This window comes from Rhodofomes roseus (assembly GCF_022264815.1).
Source record: "Rhodofomes roseus strain CIRM-BRFM 1785 chromosome Unknown C8Q71scaffold_24, whole genome shotgun sequence".
Classification (NCBI taxonomy): Eukaryota; Fungi; Basidiomycota; class Agaricomycetes; order Polyporales; family Fomitopsidaceae; genus Rhodofomes; species Rhodofomes roseus.
This window is the reverse complement of record NW_025952980.1, coordinates 21391-46755: the sequence shown is the minus strand read 5'-3', so window position 1 is coordinate 46755 and position 25365 is coordinate 21391. Positions and strand designations below refer to the sequence as shown.

At 56.8% G+C, this 25365-nt stretch overlaps 9 protein-coding genes across 9 annotated transcripts; 7 read left to right on the top strand and 2 right to left on the bottom strand.

The window, feature by feature from the left end:
* The first annotated feature begins 965 nt into the window (after nucleotides 1–965).
* On the top strand, nucleotides 966–2752 carry C8Q71DRAFT_282757 (transaminase). The gene is made up of 2 exons (XM_047917516.1): nucleotides 966–1396; nucleotides 1450–2752. Exons 1-2 carry the CDS (start codon nucleotides 1237–1239, stop codon nucleotides 2502–2504), a joined length of 1215 nt encoding a protein of 404 aa, XP_047774813.1. The 5' UTR covers nucleotides 966–1236; the 3' UTR covers nucleotides 2505–2752.
* C8Q71DRAFT_282746 (uncharacterized protein) lies at nucleotides 2693–3940 on the top strand. Its single transcript, XM_047917514.1, has 4 exons — nucleotides 2693–2844; nucleotides 2907–2992; nucleotides 3053–3153; nucleotides 3225–3940. Exons 2-4 carry the CDS (start codon nucleotides 2943–2945, stop codon nucleotides 3683–3685), a joined length of 612 nt encoding a protein of 203 aa, XP_047774812.1. The 5' UTR covers nucleotides 2693–2844; nucleotides 2907–2942; the 3' UTR covers nucleotides 3686–3940.
* C8Q71DRAFT_282747 (uncharacterized protein) lies at nucleotides 3941–5529 on the top strand. Its single transcript, XM_047917515.1, has 4 exons — nucleotides 3941–3948; nucleotides 4001–4052; nucleotides 4105–4231; nucleotides 4291–5529. The coding sequence occupies exon 4, from the start codon at nucleotides 4359–4361 to the stop codon at nucleotides 5391–5393; it is 1035 nt and encodes a 344-aa protein (XP_047774811.1). The 5' UTR covers nucleotides 3941–3948; nucleotides 4001–4052; nucleotides 4105–4231; nucleotides 4291–4358; the 3' UTR covers nucleotides 5394–5529.
* Nucleotides 5530–6228: 699 nt separating this feature from the next.
* Nucleotides 6229–7700, bottom strand: C8Q71DRAFT_683524 (uncharacterized protein; the record flags this gene model as incomplete). Its single annotated transcript, XM_047919785.1, has 5 exons — nucleotides 6229–6343; nucleotides 6434–7184; nucleotides 7234–7360; nucleotides 7439–7613; nucleotides 7669–7700. Coding segments are annotated over 5 exons (1200 nt in total), but the record flags the coding sequence as incomplete, so codon positions are not given.
* A 2520-nt stretch (nucleotides 7701–10220) lies between these two features.
* On the top strand, nucleotides 10221–12450 carry C8Q71DRAFT_815810 (WD40 repeat-like protein). The gene is made up of 6 exons (XM_047926108.1): nucleotides 10221–10638; nucleotides 10692–10801; nucleotides 10853–11206; nucleotides 11255–11691; nucleotides 11756–11922; nucleotides 11981–12450. Exons 1-6 carry the CDS (start codon nucleotides 10296–10298, stop codon nucleotides 12304–12306), a joined length of 1737 nt encoding a protein of 578 aa, XP_047774809.1. The 5' UTR covers nucleotides 10221–10295; the 3' UTR covers nucleotides 12307–12450.
* Nucleotides 12451–12463: 13 nt separating this feature from the next.
* C8Q71DRAFT_282557 (putative FAD-binding monooxygenase) lies at nucleotides 12464–14509 on the top strand. Its single transcript, XM_047917513.1, has 4 exons — nucleotides 12464–13135; nucleotides 13196–13442; nucleotides 13498–13776; nucleotides 13832–14509. Exons 1-4 carry the CDS (start codon nucleotides 12888–12890, stop codon nucleotides 14306–14308), a joined length of 1251 nt encoding a protein of 416 aa, XP_047774808.1. The 5' UTR covers nucleotides 12464–12887; the 3' UTR covers nucleotides 14309–14509.
* Nucleotides 14510–14940: 431 nt separating this feature from the next.
* Nucleotides 14941–16759, top strand: C8Q71DRAFT_282503 (putative monooxygenase). The gene is made up of 6 exons (XM_047917512.1): nucleotides 14941–15015; nucleotides 15078–15357; nucleotides 15421–15670; nucleotides 15729–16007; nucleotides 16068–16579; nucleotides 16638–16759. The coding sequence occupies exons 2-6, from the start codon at nucleotides 15110–15112 to the stop codon at nucleotides 16645–16647; spliced, it is 1299 nt and encodes a 432-aa protein (XP_047774807.1). The 5' UTR covers nucleotides 14941–15015; nucleotides 15078–15109; the 3' UTR covers nucleotides 16648–16759.
* A 586-nt stretch (nucleotides 16760–17345) lies between these two features.
* On the bottom strand, nucleotides 17346–23702 carry C8Q71DRAFT_840995 (uncharacterized protein). The gene is made up of 7 exons (XM_047926529.1): nucleotides 22827–23702; nucleotides 22255–22357; nucleotides 21159–21841; nucleotides 20820–21059; nucleotides 19636–20202; nucleotides 17523–18509; nucleotides 17346–17467 (listed from the first exon to the last, which is right to left on the bottom strand). The coding sequence occupies exons 1-7, from the start codon at nucleotides 23439–23441 to the stop codon at nucleotides 17444–17446; spliced, it is 3219 nt and encodes a 1072-aa protein (XP_047774806.1). The 5' UTR covers nucleotides 23442–23702; the 3' UTR covers nucleotides 17346–17443.
* Nucleotides 23668–25357, top strand: C8Q71DRAFT_815801 (uncharacterized protein). The gene is made up of 9 exons (XM_047926107.1): nucleotides 23668–23742; nucleotides 23789–23860; nucleotides 23917–24011; nucleotides 24070–24112; nucleotides 24167–24240; nucleotides 24291–24449; nucleotides 24503–24748; nucleotides 24801–24820; nucleotides 24880–25357. Exons 1-9 carry the CDS (start codon nucleotides 23722–23724, stop codon nucleotides 25194–25196), a joined length of 1047 nt encoding a protein of 348 aa, XP_047774805.1. The 5' UTR covers nucleotides 23668–23721; the 3' UTR covers nucleotides 25197–25357.
* Nucleotides 25358–25365: the final 8 nt, after the last annotated feature.

Here is a 25365-nt window from a genome sequence, read left to right as displayed (position 1 = left end):
AACGGTAGGTGGCTGTCCGCCTGCCCCCCGCACGCTCTCGCCGTCAAAAGCCGCTCTCACAGATGCTCAGTCTGTCCCGTGCCGCTCGCTCTTGTTCCGCAACCACTCGCACTTCCTCCTCTCGCCGGCTGCACCAGCACTCCCGAAAAATGCGGCCCCTAACACCCGCCGACCTCAACCCGGCGATCCTCAACGTGCAGTATGCCGTCCGCGGCGAGCTGGCGATCAAGGCCGACGAGCTCAACGAAAAGCTCCGCTCGCAGGAGCACCAGGACAAGCTACCGTTCAAAAAGGTCATCAGCAGCAACATCGGGAACCCGCAGCAGAAGGGCCTCGACCAGCCCCCTATCACGTTCACGAGGCAGGTATGTACTATCATTTCGCTTTCCTGCTTGCTCGGTGGCGGGCGCGGTGGGCATGCTACGAATGGCTGGGCGAAGGACGAGCCTTCTTTTGGTACGGCACACATGCATCCACTACACGTGAACTTCCACCGAACCCCGCGTGCGGGGGTACCTGCGCGCTCTCTCCGCATCACGGCACTGCAATGCGGGGCAGAGTGCGCGTGTGCGGCCAGGCTCAACCTGGTCGTTCGAGGCCCTGTCGTGTACTCGACCAGGACCCCTGACAATACGCGCGGATGCCAGACTCGTCCGGACAACACGCGCGGATGCCAGACTCGTCCGGACAACATGCGGATGCATGGGTGACTCAGGGCCGTTCGCAGAGAATACGGATTGTATCAGCTGCGACGTGGTGAGACTGCAGACATCCAGCGTCCCTTCTACCAACCGTACAAGTCAAAGCTTGCCCTGTTGTACTTGCGCGGGAGTTCGCAACCACATCGTAGTGTAACCGCGACTCGCATGGCGCCAGACAGTGCTGAACTGGATGTGCGCCCTCACCTCGCTTGCTGCGCACAAGAGGTCGTTGAAATCAGCGGCGCCCAGGCGGGCACTCGAGTGTTGTTCTCCCTGGGACGATAGACCGGTCGCACATTCGCGTACGCAGCCATCCTTTGCACCAAGTTTTCTTGTCCGCTGTCTGTGCACGCGTTCTTATTTTCAACACCGACACCAGATCAAGTCTGGGTTTCGCTGTTCAGTGAACGTTCCGCCAACGGCTTGTTCTCAACGGCGATTCGACCTGCTCTGGCTCTTCTAATCTCACCAATGCCTTGTTCTGCCACTGTCGCGCAGCGATTGACGATGTCTGGCACTACAGGTTGCTGCATTGATGGAGTACCCGCCCTTGGTTGACATTGTCAAGGACCAATGGCCAGCGGACGTAATCGCACGAGCACAGGAGCTGCAGGCTGAGATCGGCAGCGTCGGCGCATACTCTCATAGCAAGGGTATCCCGCTCATCCGGAAACACGTCGCGCAGTTCATTTCAGGTGCGTCGCCCTGTGTAGCGCTTCGCCCTCCCTGTTGACAAGCTTATCATCAGAACGCGACGGGTATCCGAGCGACCCAGAAGACATCTTCCTCACCGCCGGCGCATCCGCGGGCGTCGCCCTTCTCCTTAACACGCTCATCACGCCGCACAAGACCGGCATCCTCATCCCTATCCCGCAATACCCACTCTACACCGCGACGCTCGCACAGTTCAATGGCGTCGCGGTCCCGTACCACCTCTCCGAGATCGACGGCTGGTCAACCTCGCTCGACGAGATTCGTGCAGCGCTGAAAAAGGCCGAAATCTCCAGTTCAGACATCACCCCTCGCGCCCTCGTCGTGATCAACCCGGGCAATCCGACCGGCGCGCTGCTCGACCAGAAGACGATGGACGAGCTCGTTCAGCTCTGCGAGGAGCACTCGCTCGTGCTGCTCGCAGACGAAGTCTACCAGGCGAACCTGCACCGGCCCGCAGAGCACCCATTCCACTCGTTCAAACAGACCGTGCGCCGACTCAACTCGCCCGTCCCGCTCATCTCCTTCCACTCCATCTCGAAGGGCGTCTTCGGTGAGTGCGGTCGGCGCGGTGGGTACTTCGAGTGCTGCAACATCCCCGCGGACGTGCGCGCGCTGCTCTACAAGATGGTCTCCGTCGGCCTGTGCCCGCCGCTCTCTGGCCAGGTCGGCGTCGACTGCCTGGTGCGGCCGCCGAAGGACGGCGAGCCGAGCCATGCGCTGTGGAAGCGCGAGACGGACAGCATTCACGCGGCACTCGCGCAGCGCACGCAGCTCATGGCTGCGCGGCTGAATGCGCTCCCCGGCGTGTCGTGCGTGAACTCACCCGGGGCGCTCTACCTCTACCCGAAGCTCGAGCTCCCACAGGGCGCGGTCGAGGCGGCGCGGAAGCTCGGGAAGGAGGCGGATACGCTGTACGCGCTCGAACTGCTGGAGGAGACGGGCATCTGCGTCGTGCCCGGCTCGGGCTTTGGCCAGAAGGAGGGCGAGCACCATTATCGGCTGACGTGCCTGTGTCCGGGCGTGGAGGAGTATGTGGGGATGTTGGAGAAGTTCCATCTGGGCTTCCTGAAGAGGTATGGGGACGCGTGAAGGTGCAGTTTGCACGTCTTGTCGGAGAGTGTTTGTGGACCAATTGTTAGAGCTCTGGGGACAGTCCTAGACGGTCGTTGCAGTGCGCTTCTTGTGTACGCGAACCTCCACTTCCCAGACGGCCGGTGGTGATGGCCAAATGGTAAAACAAGTACTCATGTTGAGCAAGGCAATGCGCGGTGTACTGAGCTATGTCAGTGGATGCGAGGCTACCGGCTATGCCTTATATGCTGTTGGATCGTCTGCCGTCCTTCGTTCGCGACTAGGCCTTCATTTGAGTGAAAAGCGCTGACACGTATGTAGAAAGTTTATAGCACAGGCAAAACCGGACTTTGGCCAGGTGAGCCCCTCACGAACCCGCCAGTGCTCTCGACTTCGCCGCTCACACCTCACACACATCAGCATTCATTACGGTCGATCCTTGCCCTCCGATGATGAATGCGGACTCGAGAGACTCTACACCCAATACCAAGGTTGCATCGCGCACCGCAGCATCGCCCTTCGATGATCCTGACGCCGATATCGTTATCCGCACTGATAAGTATCGGCGTCAGGATCATCGAAGGCCATCATGGGATTTGCATTTCTCGTCTTTCTCTACATATCGCCGATAAACGATGCTACCGTGGACGTCACAAAGAGCAGCAGGGTGTGAGATCACATGCTACTGATCGTATACCCATCGCTCTAACGAACCTGATGACTCCTGACGACTTCTAGCCCCTCCTGTAAGCTGCGAAGAAACACGAGGGCATCCGCGACGCTGTGGGACGCCCAGCGGTACTGGATACGAGGCATCGCGCGTCTACACTCTCGCATGTGGCTACGGCATGTCCGACGTTATCCCTCTCGCTGCGAAAGCAACCTTCCGAACATGGCCCATGGATCAGTTTTCACCTCCCTATTTCTCAGAGCTGCAATGTATGACGGACGCGGGACACCATAGGCTACTACGGTACCGGTGGCACTGCGTCGAAGTAGCCACATCTCTCGTTGCTGAAACTACTAAGAAGGTCGCCGTACTCTGGTCCGGGCTGTGGGAACACGTTCGAGGACATAGTCTAGCTTCTTGTGACGAATACGGCTTCTGGAACGCCTCAAAGTCACACACGTATTCTCTTCGAAGTGCGCTCCTACTTCGACGACTAATTCGCTCGCACGGCTCATGCGTTGCGTGTTGATTCGAGCGGCGCCGCGGTCACCACAGTGACTGTCCTGAGCCGAGCGCTGCAAGACGTATACATAAATGTTGCTGTGACGAAGGTAAGTGCCTACCCCACTCAGGCGTCATGACTCTTTGAGCGGAGTGAGGCTCATACAATCTATACCACAAGGTCCATCTTAAAGTTTGAAGTAAAGTTTGAAGTATGAGCGACGGTGTCAGTACAGTAGTGTCTTCGTGAATCTTCGAAGTTCCGTTCAAATGCTCCAGGCGCACGTTAAGGTACCGCTTCCTCTATCTGGCAGCTCGAACTCATGAGACAGGTAGTCATAAGATCCAGACGTGCCCATCGGGACACCTCAGCAGCAGAAGGCCACTGTTTTGCTGTATGTACTAGAGGCTTGAGATATATATATATGATTCATCAACTTCTCTCAGGTTTGACTATCCGACGTCCCTTATCCCGAGCGATTGCGACCAAATCCCTCCCCGCTCTCCCTTGTCGACGTCGCGAAATCTCTCCTGTTCCTTTACTATCGCCGTCATCGGTCGTCGGCTGTAACTTGTACGTGCTCCAAGCCTTTGCGTGTCCTTCTTTAAAACCCCACTTACTGTTACACCTAGTCTGTGCTTTTCCACGGACGTAGTGCGCCCTTGACCGCCCCCGTGCTCGCTCACATCGACGCGAGGACATGGCAGACTCTGACTCCGAATTCGCTTCGGTTGTCGACGAGAAAGTTGCGTCGCAACCCTTCGACGATCCGGACGCAGACCTGATCATCCGCACGTCGGACGAGGTTGACTTTCGCGTCTACAAGATCATCATGAAGCATGCCTCGCCTGTCTTCCGCGAGATGTTCACCCTCCCCGGAAATGACACAACTGCTTTGTCTGTTGTTGACGTCGCCGAGAACAGTCGGGTGTGGGACTTCATCCTGCGGATGTTGTATCCCGTCGTGCGCCCACTCTCCCTTCCCGCTCCCTCCGACTACCGGCCGCTCTTGGAAGCAGTGCGCAAGTATGACATGGCAGGCGTACGCGAAGCCGTCAAACTCGCCATGATCGATCCCGCGGTGCTGAAGACCCAGGCGCTTCGGGTCTATGCGCTCAGTTGTGCGTATGGTCTACCTGACGCAGCACGTATCGCTGCGAAGGCGACCTTCCAGCCGTGGCCGGGCGATCAGCGCCCGCCGCCCGCTTTCCCCGACATGGATTGTATGTCTGTCACGGCATACCATCGGCTATTGCAGTATCGCTGGGATTGTGTCAAAGCTGCGGTTGCTAGCCACCGGGGTCTCTTTGACCCATTGCCAACGCCTCCGAGTTGGGATCCCAAGTTGAAGAAGTACCTTCCGAGTTTACCTCAGTGGCCGTGGTTGACGGCAATAAAGCCAAACCATTATTCACATACCGATGGCTGCATGTGCAGCAAGATTCGGGAGGACAGTGGGATTCGGTCCTATGTCGATCGCTACATCGGCCGTTCATCAAAGGTGTTGCGCGCCGAACCAAGCGGTGCGCTCGTCACGACAACGCAGGCGATCGGACCGATGCTTAAAGCAGTAGCCGAGTGTTGGGGATGCAAGGAAATGGATTCTGATGGATTCGTCCGGTTTGCGGGTGTCTACGCACAGAACGTAGACGCTGCGGTAGCAAGGGTGCGTACAACAGAAGATGCCATCTGTCATCCATTAACAAAGGACTATAAGGTCGTACTTGAGGTTTGAAAATGCGATGCGAGTCAGACATCGGGTACGGAGACTAGTATAAAGGGCCTTTTACACTGTATAACTTGGTCGGCGCGGAGAAGGTTCAGGCGCAGAGATGGATGGGTGCTCAGGCTACTTAGGCGTGTCAAATACAAAGAATTGGTATGGTAACGGGAAATGCGTAACAGAGGGTCATAAAGCGTTTCATTTGGCAGCCTGTCAGTCAATGTCCAGAATCGGCGAGGTCTAGTAGTTCTACAAGCTCAACAACGCGGTATTTGATCGTCAAAATGCCACATGGCATGCCAAATTGTCTTCTTCATCTCTTCGTACACCTCCAGAGGTTGATCTCATGGAGGTTCGCGAAGTTGCATTTGGATGACTGTGGCATTGAACGCGGTCCAGTCCACGTCACGGTGCGGAACCACCACGCTGGGATCTGGTCATTGTCTAGCTCGAAGCCGGTGAAAAAGTCTGTCAAATTCACGGACATGTCAATGTCAAGCCTGCCGAGGCGTGGCGCCGCTTGCAGTGTGGAAAGAGTACGTACAGTACAACCCTTGAGACCATTGTGAGCCCGCATTGTCCTCACAGACACTTTCATTCAGCGGCTTGAACAGCACGATGACCCTCCGCTCCCCGATGTGCTCGAATCACTCGGCATCACGAGCGCAGAACCAAGCGAAGACGACGCCGAGGAGTGCGACTGGCCGGCGGACGACTGCGACGTATGCGAGGACGCGCGACTGAGGGTCACCCGGGGTACACCGAACATTTGCGTCTGCGCCTGGCCGAGCTCGTCCGCGTCCCACTCGCCTTGGGCGGGCCGCGAGTGCGAGCGCGCGTCGCGGAGGTCATTCCAGAGGGCGTAGGTTTGCAGGAGTGTAGGATCGTACTGCATGTCGGCTGTAGGCGAGCCTGGACTGTGACTCGGGGCGGTGATGCCGGAACCAGAGAATGGCAGCGAGCTAGGTGAGCTGTGGGTTTGTCTCTGGAGACTCGGTCCGGGCGACGGCGCGAACTGTGACAAAGGCTGCGTCGACAGCGTCGTCTGGGACTGCGCTTGCGCGGCGGCCATCTCCCGCAGCCACTCGTCCACGTTCTGCGTCTGAGGGTCTTCGTATAGCATACCCGGAGCATCGGGCGCGAGCGAGATGGGGACCGCCAACATCGCGCACTCAAGGCAGGCAATACATGTGTTGGGGTCGGCGCACGACTCGCCGAGGAGCGCGTCCCGCCCGCGGTGCTCGAGGCAGCCGGGACATGCACAGGCGTGCCCGCAGCCACAGAGGGATATATTTGCGAGGAGAGAGGCGCTTGAGGACGCTGGGTTGAACGCCGCCCATGACTGGAGTTCCGAAAGGGCCGGAGCGGAATCGGAAGGATCGGCGGCCTTCGCAACGATGTTCTGGTAAGTTACGGTTGGATCATCGAGTCCATCACCCGGGTGCGTCTGCTCGTAAGCCCTGCCGTAGGGGCTGTAAAGCTGGCTATGAGAGTGCTGACGTGAGCCGGGGACATGGGAAGGAGAAGGCGCGGAGGGGTCATGCGGCGGCCGGAACGAACTCTGATGCTCAGGCGGGGGAGGTCGAGGCAGGACTGGCCGGTGTCCGACCGCATGCGCGGACGCGACAAGCCCAGCGGGACCCGCTACCGGCGGCTCCCCGATGTTCTGCAGCGGCGGGGCCTTCTCCGCACTCCCGTTGCGCGGACGCGCCTTAACTTTAGCCTTGTTCCGCGGCACGCGAGGAGTGGCGCAATCACATGGCCCGCTGTGGTTGCATCTGCAGGGAGCAGGGGACGCGTTGCCTACAAAGAATATGAGAAGTGCTACACAGGGGCCTGCACAACCACATACTGTACTCTGATTCTGAACCGTCCGACAATGCGACCGACGCTCCCATCACTCCAGGGGGGAGCCCGCTAGGGAACGCGGCGCTCGCCGGGAGCTTGCAGCCACCTAACCCGTACAAAAGACAATTGACCTTGAAGGTCAGTCTCGCGTCAAGGCGCCAGTTATGTTACGGCAAGTCACCTCTTGTCTGCGCCGAGGGGCCCGCGACATCGAAGTCACTGTAACTAGAGGCACACATACACTTGACGTGAACTTGTTTGATCTTGCGGAGCTCCCTGCAGTGCTCGCATTGCGTTACCGGGCGGCCCTTTTTTTTGACCTCGTACAGCGGGCGATCGGTGTGTTTGCATGTAGACGAGCGGTGGCCTTTGATGCACGTCTCACTGTGATACAGCGGTGGTTAGACGTGCCAGCGCGAGCAATGTGTAGCGAGCGCACCACGCGTATTTCTGGTCACCGACGAAGACCTGTCAATCAAATGAGGTGCGCCTGATCCCGTATGTATCGGAAAATCCTACATACCATGACTTGCGGTTCCAGAGAGAGGGAATGACGAAGACGGTTGCGAAGTGAGGAGAGTCAATGAGCGGGTGCAGGGTTTTGAGTGGCAGCGAGTCGCCCCAGACGGAGAGTGCGGACACTCTCGTGCGCCCGAGACGCTCAAGCGTGTGTTATTGGGACACGGAGACGGCCACTGATGTTGCTGAGTGTGCGTAGCATACCATGAGCAACAATGGGTGAGGGGAGGAATGAAACTATGTCTCCGTCTGTTCCTCATATACTACGCAGTGCCACCGCCACCCCGACACAACATATGCATACAGGAGCTCCGGACCGTTACGCATGGGCGTCACGCCCAGTCACGCTCCGCGCAGCCGCTCGAGTAGCGAATATAACGCGTCCAGCAACTAGGCGCACTTCCCCGATCGTACCGAATGCCTGATACACATCGCACGGACCATCGCGAGAACAGCCCCGATAGTGCTAGTAGAGCCGCTTCTGCAGAGGGAGAGGGACTGCCTCCAGAGGCGAATGCGCGGTTGGTAGCCACCTCCACGCAGCCTCGTGCTCCAGGAGCACGGATGTCTGTAACCTAGTGCGAGAAGAAGAAGTGGAGAATATCGACGAGCAGCCCAGTTTGGTAGCAAACGTGGTTCTCTAGTCTCAGAACTCTGCGGATCGGAGCAATTGTGTAACTTACCCGCCAATGACACGACCACGTGACTGTGCAGTGGATCGTTTAGTGGAACCTTGCAGATGTTCGATTTGGTGAAGAACGAGAAGACCTTCACCCCTCTCGCAATTCCCACAATACTGGGTGGCTTGAAGGAAGCAACGGACCCAGTACCGCTATCGTCGTGGCCACAATTCCGCGCGACTCTGCGCGCGGCGCCTCGACCGAACGGTTCATATAGTCATTGAACTCGCTCCCGGGGTACGACTGGCTTTGGGGGCAAATTTTCCAAGGTCTTCTCACTGTATCAGCAGACTTTCCTATTTACAGACCTTATGAAATGAATGGCTTCGTAAAGACAACACTCACCACGCGGCGACTGCAGCCGTAATCTACGGCTATCGTGCACTCGTAGCCCAACGAACGCGATCGTCCCGCGAGACGCTCGCATGCGTGTCAAAAATGTAGCTCTGCTCGATAGAGGTGGCACACTGATATCCAGACTCCATACAGGGGCGAACGAATTGCCTCGTAGGAAATCTTGTGCAGCTCGATTGGCATCTGTCGGTTCGCAGCCGTGTACAGATATATATTTCTGATGTGGCAGCGGCGGTGATGGGACTCACTGAAGTCAAGAGCGTTGATTCGCCCACATTTTCCACAGTGAGGCATAAGGCGAAGACCGGGGAAGGCAGAATGATCCGCGAAGTAACAGGCTCCTCTTCAAGGCGCAGGATATACGTTGGACGATGGATCAGATGTTTGAAGTTGGACACTGGTGAGCTCAACAGACAATTGTTGATCTCGAGTCCAACGCAGTGAGATCGACTCGTCCTCTTGTTGAGTCCGAACATAGACAAGATGGTATATATGGCGTAACTCACCTCCAATAAACACGCGCCGTTTCGATGGACCGCTACGCAAACAGCAGTGTTATTTTGACGCGAGCGAGAGAACAGACCCGCGAGCCAGCAACTGAATGTATGCGCAGGGGATGATGCTCCTCGAGTGATCAATCAATGAGCCTGCGTTCGACATCAGTATCGACGCACCATGTAACGGGCTAGTAGGCGGTGAGCGGGATTGAGGCAACCGTGGTCGCAAAAAACAACAGTGAGTGGGTAGGAGGAAACATGGGCCAGTTGGGAAGCAGCGTTGAGGAACCAGCGTTCAAATCGAAGCTGCACTTGCAGCACGCCGCCGGTGTTCAACATTTGATGACTAAGCACATTGCCGCCACCCACCGCCGGCGGCCCATACGCGTTTGTTGACTGGTTCTCTCTAGACATCTGTGTGTACCGGAAGTCATAGAAGCTGTACAGATATACCAGCAGTTTGAAGGTTTGGCGGAACGTCTGTCAATGCCCGTTCGAAGGGGATAGACGCGTGTCTTGCCGCATTTAGCAATATGCTTGCCTTTCCTGTCTCACATTTGTCCCTCGCTCGGGCCTCCATCACTTCCTAGACTATGCTCAAGCTGACGATACCAATCAACCTTTGACTGTACCTAGATCTGTGGATATCTCATGCACCCCCCCGTCGCCCGACTCATCTACCTTCACTCGAATTATTCCCTTCCAGTGCAGCTCGTCGTGCAATGAATCGCAAATCAGATCTATATCTTGCTCAGAAACGGTTTATATTAGTAGTGTGTTATAGTCAGTAACGCTATCGAGCTGCCTCAATAATTCGGAACTTCATCGCACGAAGTCAACTTGGACTTGAAGCGGAGGGTGGTAAGGCGCCTAGCCCACGTGGTCCGATCATGGGCGCTTGAGCGAAAAAGTTGCAGAGGCTCAGCCACCAGCGCGGCTTCCCGCTTTACGCTCATCCGTCCTTCGTCTTCTGCACTGTCGCACTCACTCTACCTGCAGCAACCTCAAGCTTGAACATGCCGGACTCCTTCTTCGCCCCTTCCAAAACCCGCAAGCGCAAGCGTTCCCAGGAAGCGCCATCTTCCTCTCGGAAACCCGGTCGAAGCGCACCCAGCAAGAGGGGCAAACAAAAGGCCAGTGCGGCCCCGACGCCAAAGAAACGGAGAGATGAGGATCTCTCAGACGAGACACACGACTCGGACGGTGCAGGCGGGATTGACGAGATGGACCTGCGCGCGCCGGACGTCGACCCGGACGCGTACGAGAGCGGCGAAGAGGACGAGGACGAAACACCCGCGGAGAAGCGGCTGCGGCTCGCGAAGATGTACTTGGACGGCGTGAAGCAGGGATTGGGCTTAGGTACGTGTGCGACATGCACTGTCTAGGTCCTGCATCTCACTCGGGGGCGGCAGCGGACGGGGAGGTCGACGCAGCGGAGATTGACCGCGAGCTCATCTCGGCGCGGCTCAAGCAAGACGTACTCGAGCATTCAGGGAAAGTCCACTTGTTCGTGGCAGATAACGTACGTGTCACCCCGCTGCTTATACTGCACATGGGTCTGACCGCCTCACAGTACCAGATCGAGGATGCGCCCTCAATACGAACGCGCGGTCACCGCTTCTCCGTCACAGGCGCTGTCGCCTCCCCTTCAGCGCGCTGGCTGTTCACGTCCGGGAAGGAGGGCGTCATCATCAAGTGGGATCTGCACACCGGCCGCAAAGTGCACACCTTCCACAAGTGTAGGCCCGACAAGGGCAAGGGCAAAGGCAAGGATGTATCCGGGCACACAGACGAAGTATGGGCACTCGCAGTCAGCCCGGACGGGAAGTACCTTGCGAGCGGGGGAAAGGACCGGCGAGTCGGTGTGTGGGACGTTGAGAAGAACGAGTGGGTGAAGGGGTTCTCTGGGCATCGGGACCACATCTCCGTACGTCCCCCTTATCTTATTACCGGCCTCTCCTGACATTTCGCACAGGCCCTTGCGTTCCGTAAAGCCCCACCGACAGCGACGACCTCCACGCAGTTGTATTCCGGCTCGTTCGACCGCACGCTCAAGCTGTTCGACCTCACCTCAATGGGCTACGTCGAGACACTCTTTGGGCATCAGGCGCCCGTGCTCGCGCTCGACGCACTCCGAGCCGAGATCGCTGTGAGCGCAGGCGGGCGGGACAAGACGGTGCGCTTCTGGAAAATCCCCGAGGAGACGCAGCTGGTGTTCCGCGGCGGGGGTGGGAGCAAGTGGATGGACGACCTGGATGGGATGGATATTGATGGCGAGGACGACGAAGCAGAGGGAGCGCGGAGAAAGAAGAGGGCCGAGGAGAAGGCGAAGGAGACGAGGTTCGTCGAGGGGAGCATCGAGTGTGTCGCCATGATCGACGATCAGACCTTCGTGAGCGGCGGTGACAGCGGGTGAGTATCCGCGCCTCTGTTCTCCGTCTTATCTGCGCGTGCTAACGTCGCTTCCTCATGGTAGGTCAATATGTTTATGGACGACGCAAAAGAAGAAGCCCGTCTTCACACAGGCGCTCGCGCACGGACTGGACGAGGCACACGTTGAGACAGAGGATATGCCCATTGTCCGCAAGCCGCGCTGGGTAACCGCCATCGGCGCCCTGCGGTACTCAGATCTCTTCGCTTCAGGTGCGTTGGGCGTCGTCATTGTGCTGGGTCCTGATGCTTATGAGGGACCATCTCACAGGCTCATGGGACGGTTCGATCCGAGTCTGGAAACTCGACGCGAAGCTCAAGTCGTTCGCGCTCCTCGGCACGATCTCCGCTGCCGGTGTTGTCAACTCCATCCACTTCTGCACGCCCCCGCCAGAGTTCGTCTCCAGTGCTGCATGGGCGAGCTCGCCAGAAACACAAGAGGAAGCATCGAGCAAGGTTCGTGGCCAGGCGCAGGCAAAGACAGTCTTGCTCGTCGCGGGCGTGGGGCATGAAGTGCGCTTCGGGAGGTGGGTGCAGAGGAAGGGCGAGGGCGTCCTGAATGGTGCGCTTGTGGTGGCGTTGCACGCAAGGACTTGACCGACTCTCGTATGGAGTCCGTGTGATGTATTACTGACATGCATGCATAATACCGAGTCCGTCAGTACTGCTGTAGGGCACTGTGCGCTACCACTATGCTCGCATAGGATCAGAGCCCTACGGGACCGCTGGCTTTGGGTGTCTAATGGTGTCGGTGAGTCTCTGCATCAATGCCCGAGGGTGCGGTTGTGTTATTGACGACATTCAGAGCGCTCTTAGTCAGCGTGAGGCGCCTCTTACCAATTTGAGCTGACGAGAGAGCAAGTACGTGATCTGCAAGGATGACCGTGCATGTTTGAACCACGGTTGGCGTGCTCGGAGCCTTCTTCATCTGCCATCTGGGCATACTACTGGAGCTCACTTATCAGCAGCGTAATGTATTGCATATTGCGCTGCTCGATAGTGCATGCGAGTCTTAGGATCGCTCTGGCTCGACCATAGAGGTCCCTCGCACGCCATCCACCCAGGATCTGACGCGTAGCCGCTCTTGAGCTCGAGTTCCAGTACATATCAGCAAGCTTCCGCGACGATGCTACTGACCGCTCCACCAGCCTTCCCATCCTCCGGAGGCTCACTGAATCATGACCATAGAGACTTCGGCGAGGAGCCTGAGAGTCGCCGTCGTCGGCGGGGGTCCCGGCGGGCTCGCGACGGCGATCGCTCTGTCGAAGATCCCGAATGTGGAGGTGAAGATCTACGAGCAGGCGAGTCTGCTAAGGGAGGTAGGAGCTGGGATCAGTATCGGGCAGAACACCTGGAACGTCCTCGAGTTGCTCGGAGTGGCGGACACGCTCACGAGTGGCCATGTCATTGACGCTACACTGAATCTGTGAGTCGACGCTACTATCTCGGATGAATCAATGTTTGTTGAGGCGGATGCACACCATAGTAATGGCAAGACTGGAGAGGAGATACACCGGCAGGTGAAGACGGTATCGGTGAAGCGTCCGCAGATACGCGCCCAGCGGACGAAGCTGCAGTCTGCCCTCCTTGCGCACGTCCCGCCCAGGGTCATCGAGCTGTCGAAGAAGCTCACGCGCGTGGTCGATAAGGGAAAGGAGGGCATCGAGCTGCATTTCAAAGACGGTACGAGCGCGACAGCTGACCTTGTGGTTGGTGCGGACGGGATCCGCTCGGTGAGCTGAATGTGCCATGGTCCGACATCTTCATCTAACGTCTGGAGGGCGCAAGATGGTCCGGGACGCCGCATGGCCTGACTACGAGATCAAATACACCGGCACCACCATCTGGAGGGCACTCCTGCCCTGGGAGGACGTCGTGAAGCAAGACCCCCGCTTCGCCACTACCGCATGGTGGCACGGCCCGACCACGCACGTCTGGCTATCGCCTGTTGGCGAAGGCCTCGGTGAAATTGCCGCGAGGAGCTGGCAAGACCCTGCCGTGCATAGCGCGGACAAGGTCAGCTGGGGCGTCCCAGTCGGCAACGCGTACGTCCAGTCACATTTCGAGGTACGCTCCCTCTACAAACCACTGTGTGCGCGGCGCTGAAGCGTGCGTGCGCCAGGAATACCTTCCTGGGATCCGAGAGGTGATTAGCTGGGTGAAGGAGGGTGACTGGAGGGAGTTCGCGGCGTTCGCCGGACCCGAACTCTCGAAACTCACCGCATGGGACGACAAGGTCGTCCTCGTCGGCGACTCCTCACATGCTCTCTCCGGTGCGTTCGGGTCGGGCGCGGGCTTCGCCATGGAAGATGGCTGGGTCCTCGCGCAGGCGCTGCGATACTACCGCAACGACGTCCACCGCGCCCTCCCACTCTTCGACCGCATCCGGCTCCCGTACTACGCGCGCATGTATGCGCATCTGGGGGAACAGGCCGCCCAACGTGCTGCGAGACTTGAAAGACTTGGGGACTCGGCGTCGTATGATGACCGTGTGAGGGTGAAGATCATCACGGACGGTGGGAAGGATATGTCTTGGATATATGGAAACAATATCGGCAAGGTATGGGACGAGGCGATAGATGCACTTCAACTAGAATAGAGATGGTTGGCCGATTGGACGTGCACTCTCCTCGTCATATTGGACCACAGCGCGTGACGGTGAGCGGTTAGTACCAGACGCTTCTGCCCGCTGCCGATACCTGGCACTCTGCTGACTGTGGAGATGAGGTCAATCAGAGTGTGTAAGAGGACGAGACAAAAGTTCATTGCTCAGTTGCTCAAGAGGAATTGACGGGACAGGCCAAGGACAGCACAAGGTGCCAGTCGATCTTCGCGCGCGATGAATTCAAGTTCGTGTCCCGGTAGCGCCCATTGCCATCGTATGTAAGCGCCTAATGTCAACACTACTCAGCACCATCCATCAGCATACACGGCCGCGAAGTCGGCGATATGTCACACTCTAGTTACACTACTATGTAGGCGCAAGCCCTTCTGTATCGCGCCACAAGCCACGTACTCGACAACTTCGCGCGAAACCCTCTACATTCAGCACTCGCAACGTCACACGTGGTCGGATTCCCAAGCTTTGCCTGTCGTGTCGCAGATAAGCAGTCTAGAGCCTTGAGCTCACTACTCTCGTCGTAGGCATCAGCGGCGAGTATGCTACTATCTTACGCAATACCTCTATGCGCATATGCGTTTGTGCGAGAAACGCTGGATCCCGCTCGCGCAGACTTGACTAGACTCAAGGCTCTCCTTACGCCATTCCCCCGAGATCTGACGCGTACTACCGTTCTTGAACTTTAGGTACAGTGGCCGGGTAACAGTCCCCGAGACATCGCAACTAACCAGTCCACCGACTCCCCTAGCATTAGGAGATACATACCAGTCGTACTCCGGCATGACTATCGAGAGTTCGATCACGCCCCTTAGAGTCGCCATTGTCGGTGGAGGACCCGGTGGACTCGCGACAGCCATTGCATTGTCGAAGATTCCCAGTGTAGAGGTGAAGATCTACGAGCAAGCGACAGTCCTGCGCGAGATCGGCGGCGGAATCACTATCGGGCAGAACACCTGGAACGTCCTTGAGCTACTCGGAGTCGCGGACACGCTTACCAGCGGTCATGTCATTGATTCCCATCTGAACTTGTGAGTGGGTGCTACTATTGTATCTCGAGATAAGTGATTACTACTATGCCAGGTATACCACAGTAATGGAAAGACCGGGGAGCTATTACACCGGCACGTCAAAGAGGGAATTGTAGTGACACGTCCGCAGTTGCGGACCCAGAGGACGAAACTGCAGTCGGCCCTTCTTGCACACGTCCCCCGCGGAGTCATTGAGCTCTCGAAGAAGCTTGCAGGCATGGTTGACAAAGGCATAGGGGGCGTTGAACTGCTCTTCAGCGACGGCACGGTCGCCACAGCTGATTTAGTCGTTGGTGCGGATGGTATTCGCTCGGTACGCCGCCATTCTCGTGGCAACACATCGTCTGTATTGACGCGAGAAATATTGGAAGGTAGTCCGAGATACTGCTTGGCCCGACTATGAAATCAAATTCACAGGAACCACTTTCTGGAGGACGCTCTTACCGTGGGACGACGTTGTGAAACGAGATCCTCGCTTCGCACAAACCGGATGGTGGCACGGTCTGACCACTAACATCTGGCTATCGTCCGTCGGCGAAGGCCTCGGCGAGATCATCGCGGGCAATCGGCAAGACCCCGCTGTGCACAGCGCTGACAAGGTTAGCTGGGGAGTCCCAGTTGACAACGCATACGTCGAGTCTCACTTCGAGGTATGCTTCAAGGACGTGTTGAGATTCACCCTTCCCGGCGTCATGCTGATAAAGTGATAGGAGTTTCTGCCACAAATTCGAGGCGTACTCCATGGAGTAAAGGAAGGCGACTGGAGGGAATTCTCAGCCTTCGCCGGGCCCGAGCTCTCAAAGCTCACCGCCTGGGACGAGAAGGTCGTTCTCGTCGGCGACGCATCCCACGCGCTATCCGGTGCCTTTGGCGCGGGCGCGGGCTTCGCCATGGAGGACGGCTGGGTGCTCGCGCAGGCGCTTCAATACTACCGTAACGACGTCCACCGGGCGCTCCCGCTGCTCAATCGCATCCGCCTCCCGTACTACGCGCGCATGTACGCGCACCTGGAAAATGAAGCCGCGCAGCGCGCTGCCAGGTTGAAGGATCTCGGAGACTCGCCGTCCTACGACGATCGCGTCAGACTGAGAGTCATCAAGGCCGGTGGAAAAGACATGTCTTGGATATATGGTAATCACATTGGCAAAGTTTGGGAAGAAGCAATTAGCACCTTGGATGAACAGAATTCGACGGCAGACATTGCGAGCTCGTACAATACCAGGTGAGCTTGCACGAGCCAGTATCGTGGGGAGAACCTGCTAAGTACTTCGTACACTCAGCACGCCATGATTTGACACGCATGAGTGCAGATCATGGCAGAAATCGTGGATTTGTTATAGATTTCAAATGCTATGTGTTTGGTCAGCAATGGCGACGATGTCGCAGCAGAAGCGTTCACAGGTTGCGTACGGACTCCCTTGTGCATGCCGCTTTTCGCTTCTAGCCCAATATGACGGACGTCCGATTTGTTGTTTCCAGTCTAAGTATCCATCCAGTAGCGAGTTACATGGCGCTCATTCTATGCATCTCACCAGCGGTTTGCATCCCTCATCATGATCCAGGCTGTCGAGCTCCATAGCCATAGCCATCGCACATCGCCCAGCCCATCGCGAACTCCCTACAGTCCGCACGTAGAAGTAGATGGGGATCCTGCGCAAAGGACGTGCAGCGTCGATCGGCGCACTCGCGACGATACTGAAGCAGCCTGAAGTACGCAACCCCGGCATGAACATCGCAGGCTGATGAGCATCCGCTGGCTGGCGGAAATCACTAGTCTCTGCCACCGCGCTGGCAATGTCGCGGAAACTGTAGCAGCATTCCAGTACGTACTACATTTGTATGTTGTCCTGCTCTAGCATGCGGGGATGTAGCATCCTGTATCTGATCACCTCGCGGACAGCTTGCATGTCATATTTCCGGGCAGCTGAGTCAAGAAGCGGCCAGAATTAAACAGTGGGGACCGCGCGGCTTAATTGGGACAGCATGTATGAACGCGCGCAACACGAGTATAGATTCCATTCAGGTTATATGCGCACTACAGAATTGTTGCAGTACTTCACGATTAACTACCATTCTCTCCTCAGGCTCAGGACTCAACGACGAGCTGTACCTGCAGGAAGGCTTCACGTTAGTTATCAAGTAGTCCCAGCGCCTCGTCGGCTTACCTTCGCAATGGCCGCGTCGATCTCGGATGCATGGAACCGTATGAACTCGACAATATCAACCGGTTGTGTGCGGTTTCTGCAAGCGATACATTTTGAAGTGGAATGCACCGTCGCTGCGAGAAAGACGGGGTCGAGCAGTGCACCGCCGTGAGGGAATATCTTGATTATCTCCGTGGAACGAGCCATGTAGTCACCGAGTACATCTCGGAATGACCGATTGCTCCAAGTCCAAGTGTCCAACATGAACCTTGTTCCGCTGACACATCCTATATAATGCTCCTCATCGACATATTCATGTCGTAGCAGCCAGTCCTTGATTTGGTCTTTCCACCCGTCACGGAAGAACAGCCTTGGGTCCTCCGCAAAGGACATGGCTGCTCTTACGCAGTCTCGCCGGTAGTGGATCAGTCTATGATATGCAGCGGACGTTGTGCAGCGCAGCTCCGGGACGTACGGAATCTCCTCGTACTTCTGGCGGAGACTGGCTCTCGCCGCAGCGATGGCGACGTGTTCGATGCCGTAACCACAGGCAAGTGCATACACTCGCAGGGGCTCCTGGTCCAGCATGCGATTCGTCAACATCTCCGTTGCCACAGTCTCCCGCACGGCCGTCATTTCGTACTTCTTGGCCGCCTCGAGCAGCGGCCAGAGGTGATCGGGGGCGATCATAGCTGGTGATGCAGTACCTGGGTGGCATATACGCAGGATGTGGTCCCACACGACGCTGCTCTCGGTGACATCGACTGTACCGGGAGCGACGTCAGATCCCTCCGGAAGTGACAAGATGTCGGAGAGAACTGGGGAGGCCTCTCTGAGAATGAGCTTGAAGACGTGGAAGTCGACGCGATCAGACGTCCGAATGATCAAGTCTGCGTCGCGGTTGTCGAACGGCGGCGCGGCGGACAGGGTAGTTGTGGTGTCATTGTCGGGATCGGGATCATCGGCCATAGTCCTAAGTTGTAGAGGTGAACTAGAGCTAGGTGCGTGCTTGTTCTGTGAGCAGGCGTTGAGATATGTGACAGTACCGTGTCGGTGAATGCGGACGACTGGAGCGATTGAATACAGCAACGGTCACCGCGGGCAAACCAGGTTTTGCGGACTCCGAAGATTGCTATTAACATCGGTCCCCCATGGGAACCTATTCGGACTCCGAATGTTGTCAGAACATGCTCCGAACATGATGCGTTTCAGCATGTTCGGAGGCCGAAAACGCGTGTTTTCGGCGAACATGCTACGAACATGAATAATGTGGGGGCATTTTCGGAGTCAGTCAAACTCTCCGAATAGGTTCCCATAAGGGACCGATGTTAGAGCAATCTTCGGAGGCCGAAAAACCTGGTTTGCCCGCGGTGGGTAGTACTACTTCGCGACACATGGTGATTACATAACCCAAGCAGCCATACTCTCTCCTGCATCTCAGCTGGGCACTCATCTGTAAACTACAGGCTGCCGTGCGTCAAACGGCCACGTCTCTGCACCACTGCTTCACAGGGTTATCTACTTCTAGTATCGTAGGTGTCCTAGTAAAATTACATCGGAAAACATTCATATGATCATGATCAGCCTGATCCACTGGCAGTGGCCCATCCTTTTAGTTGACCACCGAGCCACGGCGAGTCAATCTTGTGGCAACCCCTAAGTGATATCTCACTGGCCAGCTAGGACTCTACCTTGAGGACCACCTGAAACATAAGCACCGTTTGTCAATGTCCCAGAGATCGAGACCATGCTCACTCACTCTTTCAATCGCCGCATTCACTTCGGCTGCATGGAACTTGATGAAACGGACAATGTCACTTGGATGACTGTCCTTCCTACAAGCGTTGCACAGTGAAGCAGCTTGCACGGTTGCGGCGATGAAGACTGGGTCGAGCAAAGCGTCGCCGTGAGGGTGAGATTTGAGTTTCTCGGTAGACCGCGCCATGTAGTCGTCGAGTACGCGGCGGAACGGTATGTGTTCCCTCGGAATGGAATTATATGTGGTTCCAACGACCATGCAAGTTGGATGATGTTCCTTTGTCCCCGTAGAGCGTAAAGTCCAACCTCGTATCTCCTCAGCTCTCCAGCCATTGCGGTGGAAGAGATTCCGGTCCTCGGCGAGGGACACGGCTACGCTAATGCACCTCTCGCGGTATTGGAGTAGGTTGAAGTAAGCGGCAGATGTCACACAGCGCAGCTCGGGCACATAGTTCCCCGGGCCGTGCAGCATGGTCTGGGAAAGACTAGCTTTGGCAGCTACACGAGCGACGTCCTCATATCCATAGCTGCATGCGAGCATGTATACGCGCAGCGTCTCTTGAGCTAGTACGCGAGGTGTGGTCATCTCCCTTACCACAGCCTCGCGCACGCACGCCATGTCATACTTCTTCGCTGCCTCGAGCAACGGCCAGTACTGATCGGGGACAATCGGGTTTGTCGATGGCATAGGATAGCATATGCGAAGAATAATATCCCACCCAACGCTGCTCTCCGTGACCTGGACTACGTGTGAGTCGGTGTCGGGAGTCGTTGGCAAGGAGGTCATATCGGCGAAGACTGAAGACGCCTCCTTCAGAATGGCTTTGTGGACGTGGAATTCGACGTGATCGGATGATCGGATGACCAGATCCGCGTCAGGATTGTCGAACGGCGATGAAGCGACGAGGACCGTGCATTTGGTGGAGGCAGAGTCCGTCATGTCCTTCCCCTATTCGGGATGTACGTGCGGAGAGGATGAGACGCGTATCAGAGCTTGTGAGCGTAAAGGCGTAACAGGCAGATACAACGCCGCCGGGCTGGCTGTGTGGCTGACCAAGCGTCTACGCCACATCGCCTCGCGTACCTTCTGCTTTCTCCCTCACTGTCAGGGGATATGTAGGCATCGTGCCTATCCCCACTCCCTGTACTGGCTGACTCGTGTGAATATCGGTCTATGGGCTCTGTGACTCCGAATAGTATGTAACGAAGTGGTCAGCAAGGCTACATTGGTGTCCCGGACTTGGACGAGAGGGCGAGGAGGACGGTTGTAATGATCAAGCATTCGATGCGGAACAAGACACTTCATCACTACGCAGGTATCACCTCTCAAATCTTCGCAGTGTAGTTAAGTCGGCGCGCAGCGTTTTGTACCGAGGGCTCGGCTCACTCACTGAGGTGAGCGGCTGAGCCCACGGCCCACCCAACGCAGAGGAACCTGTCCCACGTCGGAGTCAGCATTTCCTCGATCCCAGGCATCAATTGGGCGACTACGGACCAAGATTGAGAAGACGTCACGTTTCGACGTGGAGTTGGACCTTGGAATCAAGCGAAGATCAGTACAGCAGTCAATAGCCCACATGTTATTGCGGGAACACTGGGCCTGCGTACCTTCGCAATAGCTGCATCTATCTCAGATGCGTAGAATTCCATGAACCGAACGATATTGTCCGGCTGATCCTCCTTCCTGCATGCGCCACAAACCGAGGCCTCCTGCACAGTCGCAGCGAGGTTCTTCCAGTTAAGAACAACGCCTCCGTGGGGAGAAGACTTCAGCGCCTCTTCGGAGCGCTTCATGAGGTTCTCGAGTACACGGCGACAACGTGTTCGGACAGGTTTGTCCTTCCCATCTTGTTCTACCTTATACATCGCTGGGCGGCTCGCGCAATCCCCGTGGTGCACAGGTTCGGGATGATTGCGAGAGGTAGATGACGAGTCGACCCTACCCCAACCTCCTACAAATTCTCTCCACCTGGGCCGCAGGAATATATGAGGATCATGAGCAAAACACGTGGCTGCATCGACGCAGTCACTGCGATACTGGAGGAGCCTCAGGTAGGCAGCTGCCGTCGCGCAGCGCAGCTCCGGTATGAACTTCCGTTCGTCGGCTGGGCGGCGCAAGCTCGCTCTGGCCGCTGCGACGGCGACGTCCTGGAACCCGTAGCCACATGCGAGCATGTATATCCGCAGGGAATCGCGCTCTAGCATGTGAGCTGTCAACATGAGCTGGCCGACGGCGTCGCGAACGCCTTTCATGTTGTACTTCGTAGCCGCTTCGAGCAGCGGCCAGAGCTGATCGGGGGCGATCACGGTGGACGACGGGACGGGCCCCGGATAGCAGACGTGGAGGATGTAGTCCCAGATGGTGCTCTTCTCGACGACATCGACAACTCCGGCGCTATCGGCATCGGATGTCGGAGTCGCTGGCAATGTGAACATGTCTGCGAAGACCGGCGAGGCCTCCCTGAGGATCAGCTTGAAGACATGAAACTCGATATGGTCGGACGTCCGGATGACGAGATCCGCGCTTGGGTTGTCGAACGGAGACGAAGCGGATCGGTACACAGGAGGGGCAGAATCCATGTCTGAGCGAATGCGCGAGTCCAGCAGGACAGTCGCTGCAGTAGTAGGCTTTAAGGACGAGGGGTTGGATACGATGAGTGGCACAAAGGACGCGGCGATACGATGGCCCATGACCGCACATCGACGTCTAATCCTGTCAATGCACGATGCACCATCGATGAGCGGTTATGTTCCGAACAACAGATAGACGTACGGATATTCAGTATGTACCTATCATTGCCCGTTTGCAGACGACACCTCCGGTGAGATCAGCATGTCAAACCCTATAGCACGCACCAACACGCCATGCTGCGATCGAGGCCTGGTGTGATCACCTCTGCACCTGCAGCCCGCGACTAGAAGATCCATGAGCAAGTAACTTGTGTTCTGCTTCGCTAGATCTCATGCACACGTATTCAACATGGCGCCAGTGGACAAGCAGAGTCCCAACGAGTACATTCGGGGCATCGCACTATCGGACGGACACACCGCGCACTAGACTGCCCTTTCATACCTGTCTCCGTGACACTACGCAGCAGCTAATCGCCTGATAACTTACTTCCGAGAGTCAAGAGTCAATGATGAGTTGTACCTGCGGGAACGACATCAATGAGGGCGACCAGCGTTGGACTCGTATATCATCTAGACATGCCTTCGCAACGGCGTCATCTACACTGCCTGCATAAACGTCGACAAGTGAAGCGATGTCGTTGCGCTTCATGTTTCTACATTCGCATCTTGCGGCATCTTGTGCGAGAATCGAAACTAGGATTGGGCTGCGTACTGAGTTTCCCATAGGTACCTCCACGAGTGCTGCGGCAGATAGTCATCAAAGACTCGTCGAAAATAGATTTTCTCGTCATAATGACTATAGACTTGCGAGGGAAGGCATGACGGATCGGAATGCCCTCTTTCTTCTCCCTTCTTGAGACCCGCCCAACCGAGGCGTCGAGCTCCATTGTAAATCAACGCGTATGAATCCCTCGCTATTGACGTAGCAGCCTCCACGCATGCATGACGATATTGGGACAATCTGAAGTGGGCGGCGGATGTTGTACACTGCAGCTCCGGAACGTACACTTGGTTAGGTGGCCGGGAGATGTACGCTTTGGCCGCAGCGACCGCGACATCAGCGAGCCCATAACTGCACGCGAGCAAGTAGACTCGCAAGGCCTCCTTGCCAAGCATGCTGGGGGTCGTCATCTCCCGTCTCACCGCCTCCCGAACTCCAACCAGGTCGTACTTCTTCGCAGCCTCGAGCAGAGGCCAGAGCTGTTCAGGGGCGATCGAGGAAGGGCATGCCACAGGGTAGCAGACACGCAAGATGAAATCCCACACGACGCTGTCTTCTGCGACCTCGACTGTGTTCGAGTCCGTCCCGCAGGTATCCACAGGCAAGGTCACCATATCGGCGAAGAATGGCGAGGCGAGCCCAAGGATGGCTTTCAAGACATAGAACTGGGCGTTGTCGGATGTCCGGATAATCAGGTCTGTATCAGGGTTGTCGAACGGCGTTGAGGCAGTCGAGAGAGAGGATGCCTCGGCGTCCATGTTTGCGTCCGTCATCACATGTAACAATGAGTGCTCAGGGATAGTAAAGCTGAGCTCATGAGATGTTGACATACCGATGGGTTTGCACGTGAATATAGAGAAACACGACTACTGATAGAGCCCCACTGCGTCCTTGGGTTCCGCGAAGGATGGGCTCGTGCGATGCACGACTAAGGAGGAGGAGGAGAAGGAAGAGGACTCAGGAGGAGCTTGGTGAAGTTGGTCGCCGTGTGAAAGACGAGCGCCCCTCTGCACGTGATCGCGTATGCGGGGCGAGGCTGAGCGCGCGAGTGCTGCCTCTTGCCCCGAGGCCATCTCCCGCTCTCTCCTCCTCTTCTTTCAATATCACGCTATGCTCGAGATATGCACCCCAGTATGTCTTCTTTCCATTTAATTCTCTCGTCTAACAACTCCCGAAGCATCATGACTACGTCGCCAATGTGCTCACCGCGCTGCTCTGCGTCGGGCTCGCCATCTCCTATCTGCCTCAGGTTTGCAGCCCACTCTTGTAATCGAAACGCGTCTTGATGTTAACACGTACCACTAGCACCTGCGAATCATCCGGGCAGGCTCTTCAGAAGGCTTCAGCCCATGGTTCCTCTTGCTTGGGAGCACATCGTCTGCGTCGGGAATGCTGAACATGTGCGTCTCAGACCGTCTACTGCGTCGCCGAAACTCATCCTACGATGGCTCGACGCAGAATTGTGATGCAGTGGGGCATTGTTAGGTGCTGCAGAGTAGTCGTAAGTCCTCCCCTTTTCACCCGCACCTCGAACATCGAGCTCAGAGCCCACCAGACATTCGGGAGTTGCATCGAATCAATAGCTGGGGTTATCCAGCTCATGCTGCAATGGTTCTTCTTCACCGTCATGTAAGTTCTTTTCTCATTTCAATCTTCCAATGCCAACGACGCCACGGCAGTCTTGTGCTGTACATGATCTACTATCCGCCGCACCTGAAGTACTCCGAGGTTGACGTCGACCTGCACGACAACCGGCCGCCACAGCACGTCAAGACCTCCGTCAAGACCGACGCATGGCGGCTCTCCATCACGCTCTCCTGGGTCGTCTTCCTCCACATGTATGTCGCGCCATCCACACGTGCCCCACACGCTCACGTCCTTCCGCGCCCAGCGCCTTCATCACCTTCGTGACGTTCCTCCTCCTCTCTGCAGAGACGCCTGACCTTCCGAGCCGCTCGCCGCAGGTTTCTCTGTGGGCGACGTTCCTCGGTGTCGCCTCTGCGCTGCTCGCCGCCCTCCAGTATGCTCCGCAGCTCATCCACACCTACCGCCTCAAGTTGGTTGGCGCGCTGAGCATACCCATGATGCTCATCCAGAGCCCAGGCGCCATCTTCATGGTACTCAGCATCGCCCTTCGGTGTGTCTTCAGCGCCACGCACATCCTCACTTGTCACTGATGCTTTCGTCAGCCCCGGTACAAACTGGACAAGTTCGTGAAGCTCATGATTCTCTTGCGCGAATTGAAACCGACTGACATGCGACACCCAGCATGGCTCCCCTACGCCGTCGCGGGCGCGATGCAGGGCTCCCTCCTCGTCATGTGCATCATCTGGCGCGCCCGACAGCACCGCCTGCACATCGACGACTTCGGCCACCCTCTAGACATACCCGCCTCGTCCGACAGTCATACCGACGTCTCACGTGGGCCTGAGGAAGGTGTCTCCGTGCAGATAGCGGTGGAGGACGCCGTCGAGAGCGACGTCAGGGCCGACGCTGACGAGCACCATGAGGGTGCGAGCGAGGAAACGCCGCTCCTGAAAGGCAAGGAGGCGAGGGGCGTGGTGCGGAGGTGGTTTGGGTGGTGATGAGCCGTGCGCTTGTCCTCGTACGTCCTGGTTTGCAGTTCGGAACTCCCGGGGTTTCTATGATTTCGCTAATACACTGCGCTACGGTTTCCGGTCTCGACTGCATGTTAGTGTCAACTGCATGTTCATGCGTTTTTCACCATCCATTTGTGTCACTCATCAATTCTAA

Excerpts from the sequence above, each read along its gene's own strand:
- C8Q71DRAFT_282757 (XM_047917516.1), top strand. The coding sequence starts at position 1,237 with ATGGAGTACCCGCCCTTGGTTGACATTGTCAAGGACCAATGGCCAGCG. Across the intron at positions 1,397-1,449 it reads CGTCGCGCAGTTCATTTCAG|AACGCGACGGGTATCCGAGC; the intron begins GTGCGTCGCCCT and ends GCTTATCATCAG.
- C8Q71DRAFT_282746 (XM_047917514.1), top strand. The coding sequence starts at position 2,943 with ATGCGGACTCGAGAGACTCTACACCCAATACCAAGGTTGCATCGCGCA. Across the intron at positions 2,993-3,052 it reads CCAAGGTTGCATCGCGCACC|CGTCAGGATCATCGAAGGCC; the intron begins GCAGCATCGCCC and ends GATAAGTATCGG. Across the intron at positions 3,154-3,224 it reads ACGTCACAAAGAGCAGCAGG|CCCCTCCTGTAAGCTGCGAA; the intron begins GTGTGAGATCAC and ends GACGACTTCTAG.
- C8Q71DRAFT_282747 (XM_047917515.1), top strand. The coding sequence starts at position 4,359 with ATGGCAGACTCTGACTCCGAATTCGCTTCGGTTGTCGACGAGAAAGTT.
- C8Q71DRAFT_815810 (XM_047926108.1), top strand. The coding sequence starts at position 10,296 with ATGCCGGACTCCTTCTTCGCCCCTTCCAAAACCCGCAAGCGCAAGCGT. Across the intron at positions 10,639-10,691 it reads GAAGCAGGGATTGGGCTTAG|CGGACGGGGAGGTCGACGCA; the intron begins GTACGTGTGCGA and ends CGGGGGCGGCAG. Across the intron at positions 11,923-11,980 it reads CTCAGATCTCTTCGCTTCAG|GCTCATGGGACGGTTCGATC; the intron begins GTGCGTTGGGCG and ends ACCATCTCACAG.
- C8Q71DRAFT_282557 (XM_047917513.1), top strand. The coding sequence starts at position 12,888 with ATGACCATAGAGACTTCGGCGAGGAGCCTGAGAGTCGCCGTCGTCGGC. Across the intron at positions 13,443-13,497 it reads GTGCGGACGGGATCCGCTCG|ATGGTCCGGGACGCCGCATG; the intron begins GTGAGCTGAATG and ends GGAGGGCGCAAG. Across the intron at positions 13,777-13,831 it reads ACGTCCAGTCACATTTCGAG|GAATACCTTCCTGGGATCCG; the intron begins GTACGCTCCCTC and ends TGCGTGCGCCAG.
- C8Q71DRAFT_282503 (XM_047917512.1), top strand. The coding sequence starts at position 15,110 with ATGACTATCGAGAGTTCGATCACGCCCCTTAGAGTCGCCATTGTCGGT. Across the intron at positions 15,671-15,728 it reads GTGCGGATGGTATTCGCTCG|GTAGTCCGAGATACTGCTTG; the intron begins GTACGCCGCCAT and ends AAATATTGGAAG. Across the intron at positions 16,008-16,067 it reads ACGTCGAGTCTCACTTCGAG|GAGTTTCTGCCACAAATTCG; the intron begins GTATGCTTCAAG and ends ATAAAGTGATAG.
- C8Q71DRAFT_840995 (XM_047926529.1), bottom strand. The coding sequence starts at position 23,441 with ATGTCAACATCTCATGAGCTCAGCTTTACTATCCCTGAGCACTCATTG. Across the intron at positions 18,510-19,635 it reads ACCGCGAGAGGTGCATTAGC|CACGCACCTAGCTCTAGTTC; the intron begins GTAGCCGTGTCC and ends TCACAGAACAAG. Across the intron at positions 17,468-17,522 it reads TCGACGCGGCCATTGCGAAG|GTACAGCTCGTCGTTGAGTC; the intron begins GTAAGCCGACGA and ends GCCTTCCTGCAG.
- C8Q71DRAFT_815801 (XM_047926107.1), top strand. The coding sequence starts at position 23,722 with ATGCTCGAGATATGCACCCCA. Across the intron at positions 24,113-24,166 it reads TTAGGTGCTGCAGAGTAGTC|ACATTCGGGAGTTGCATCGA; the intron begins GTAAGTCCTCCC and ends AGAGCCCACCAG. Across the intron at positions 24,450-24,502 it reads TGGGTCGTCTTCCTCCACAT|CGCCTTCATCACCTTCGTGA; the intron begins GTATGTCGCGCC and ends TTCCGCGCCCAG.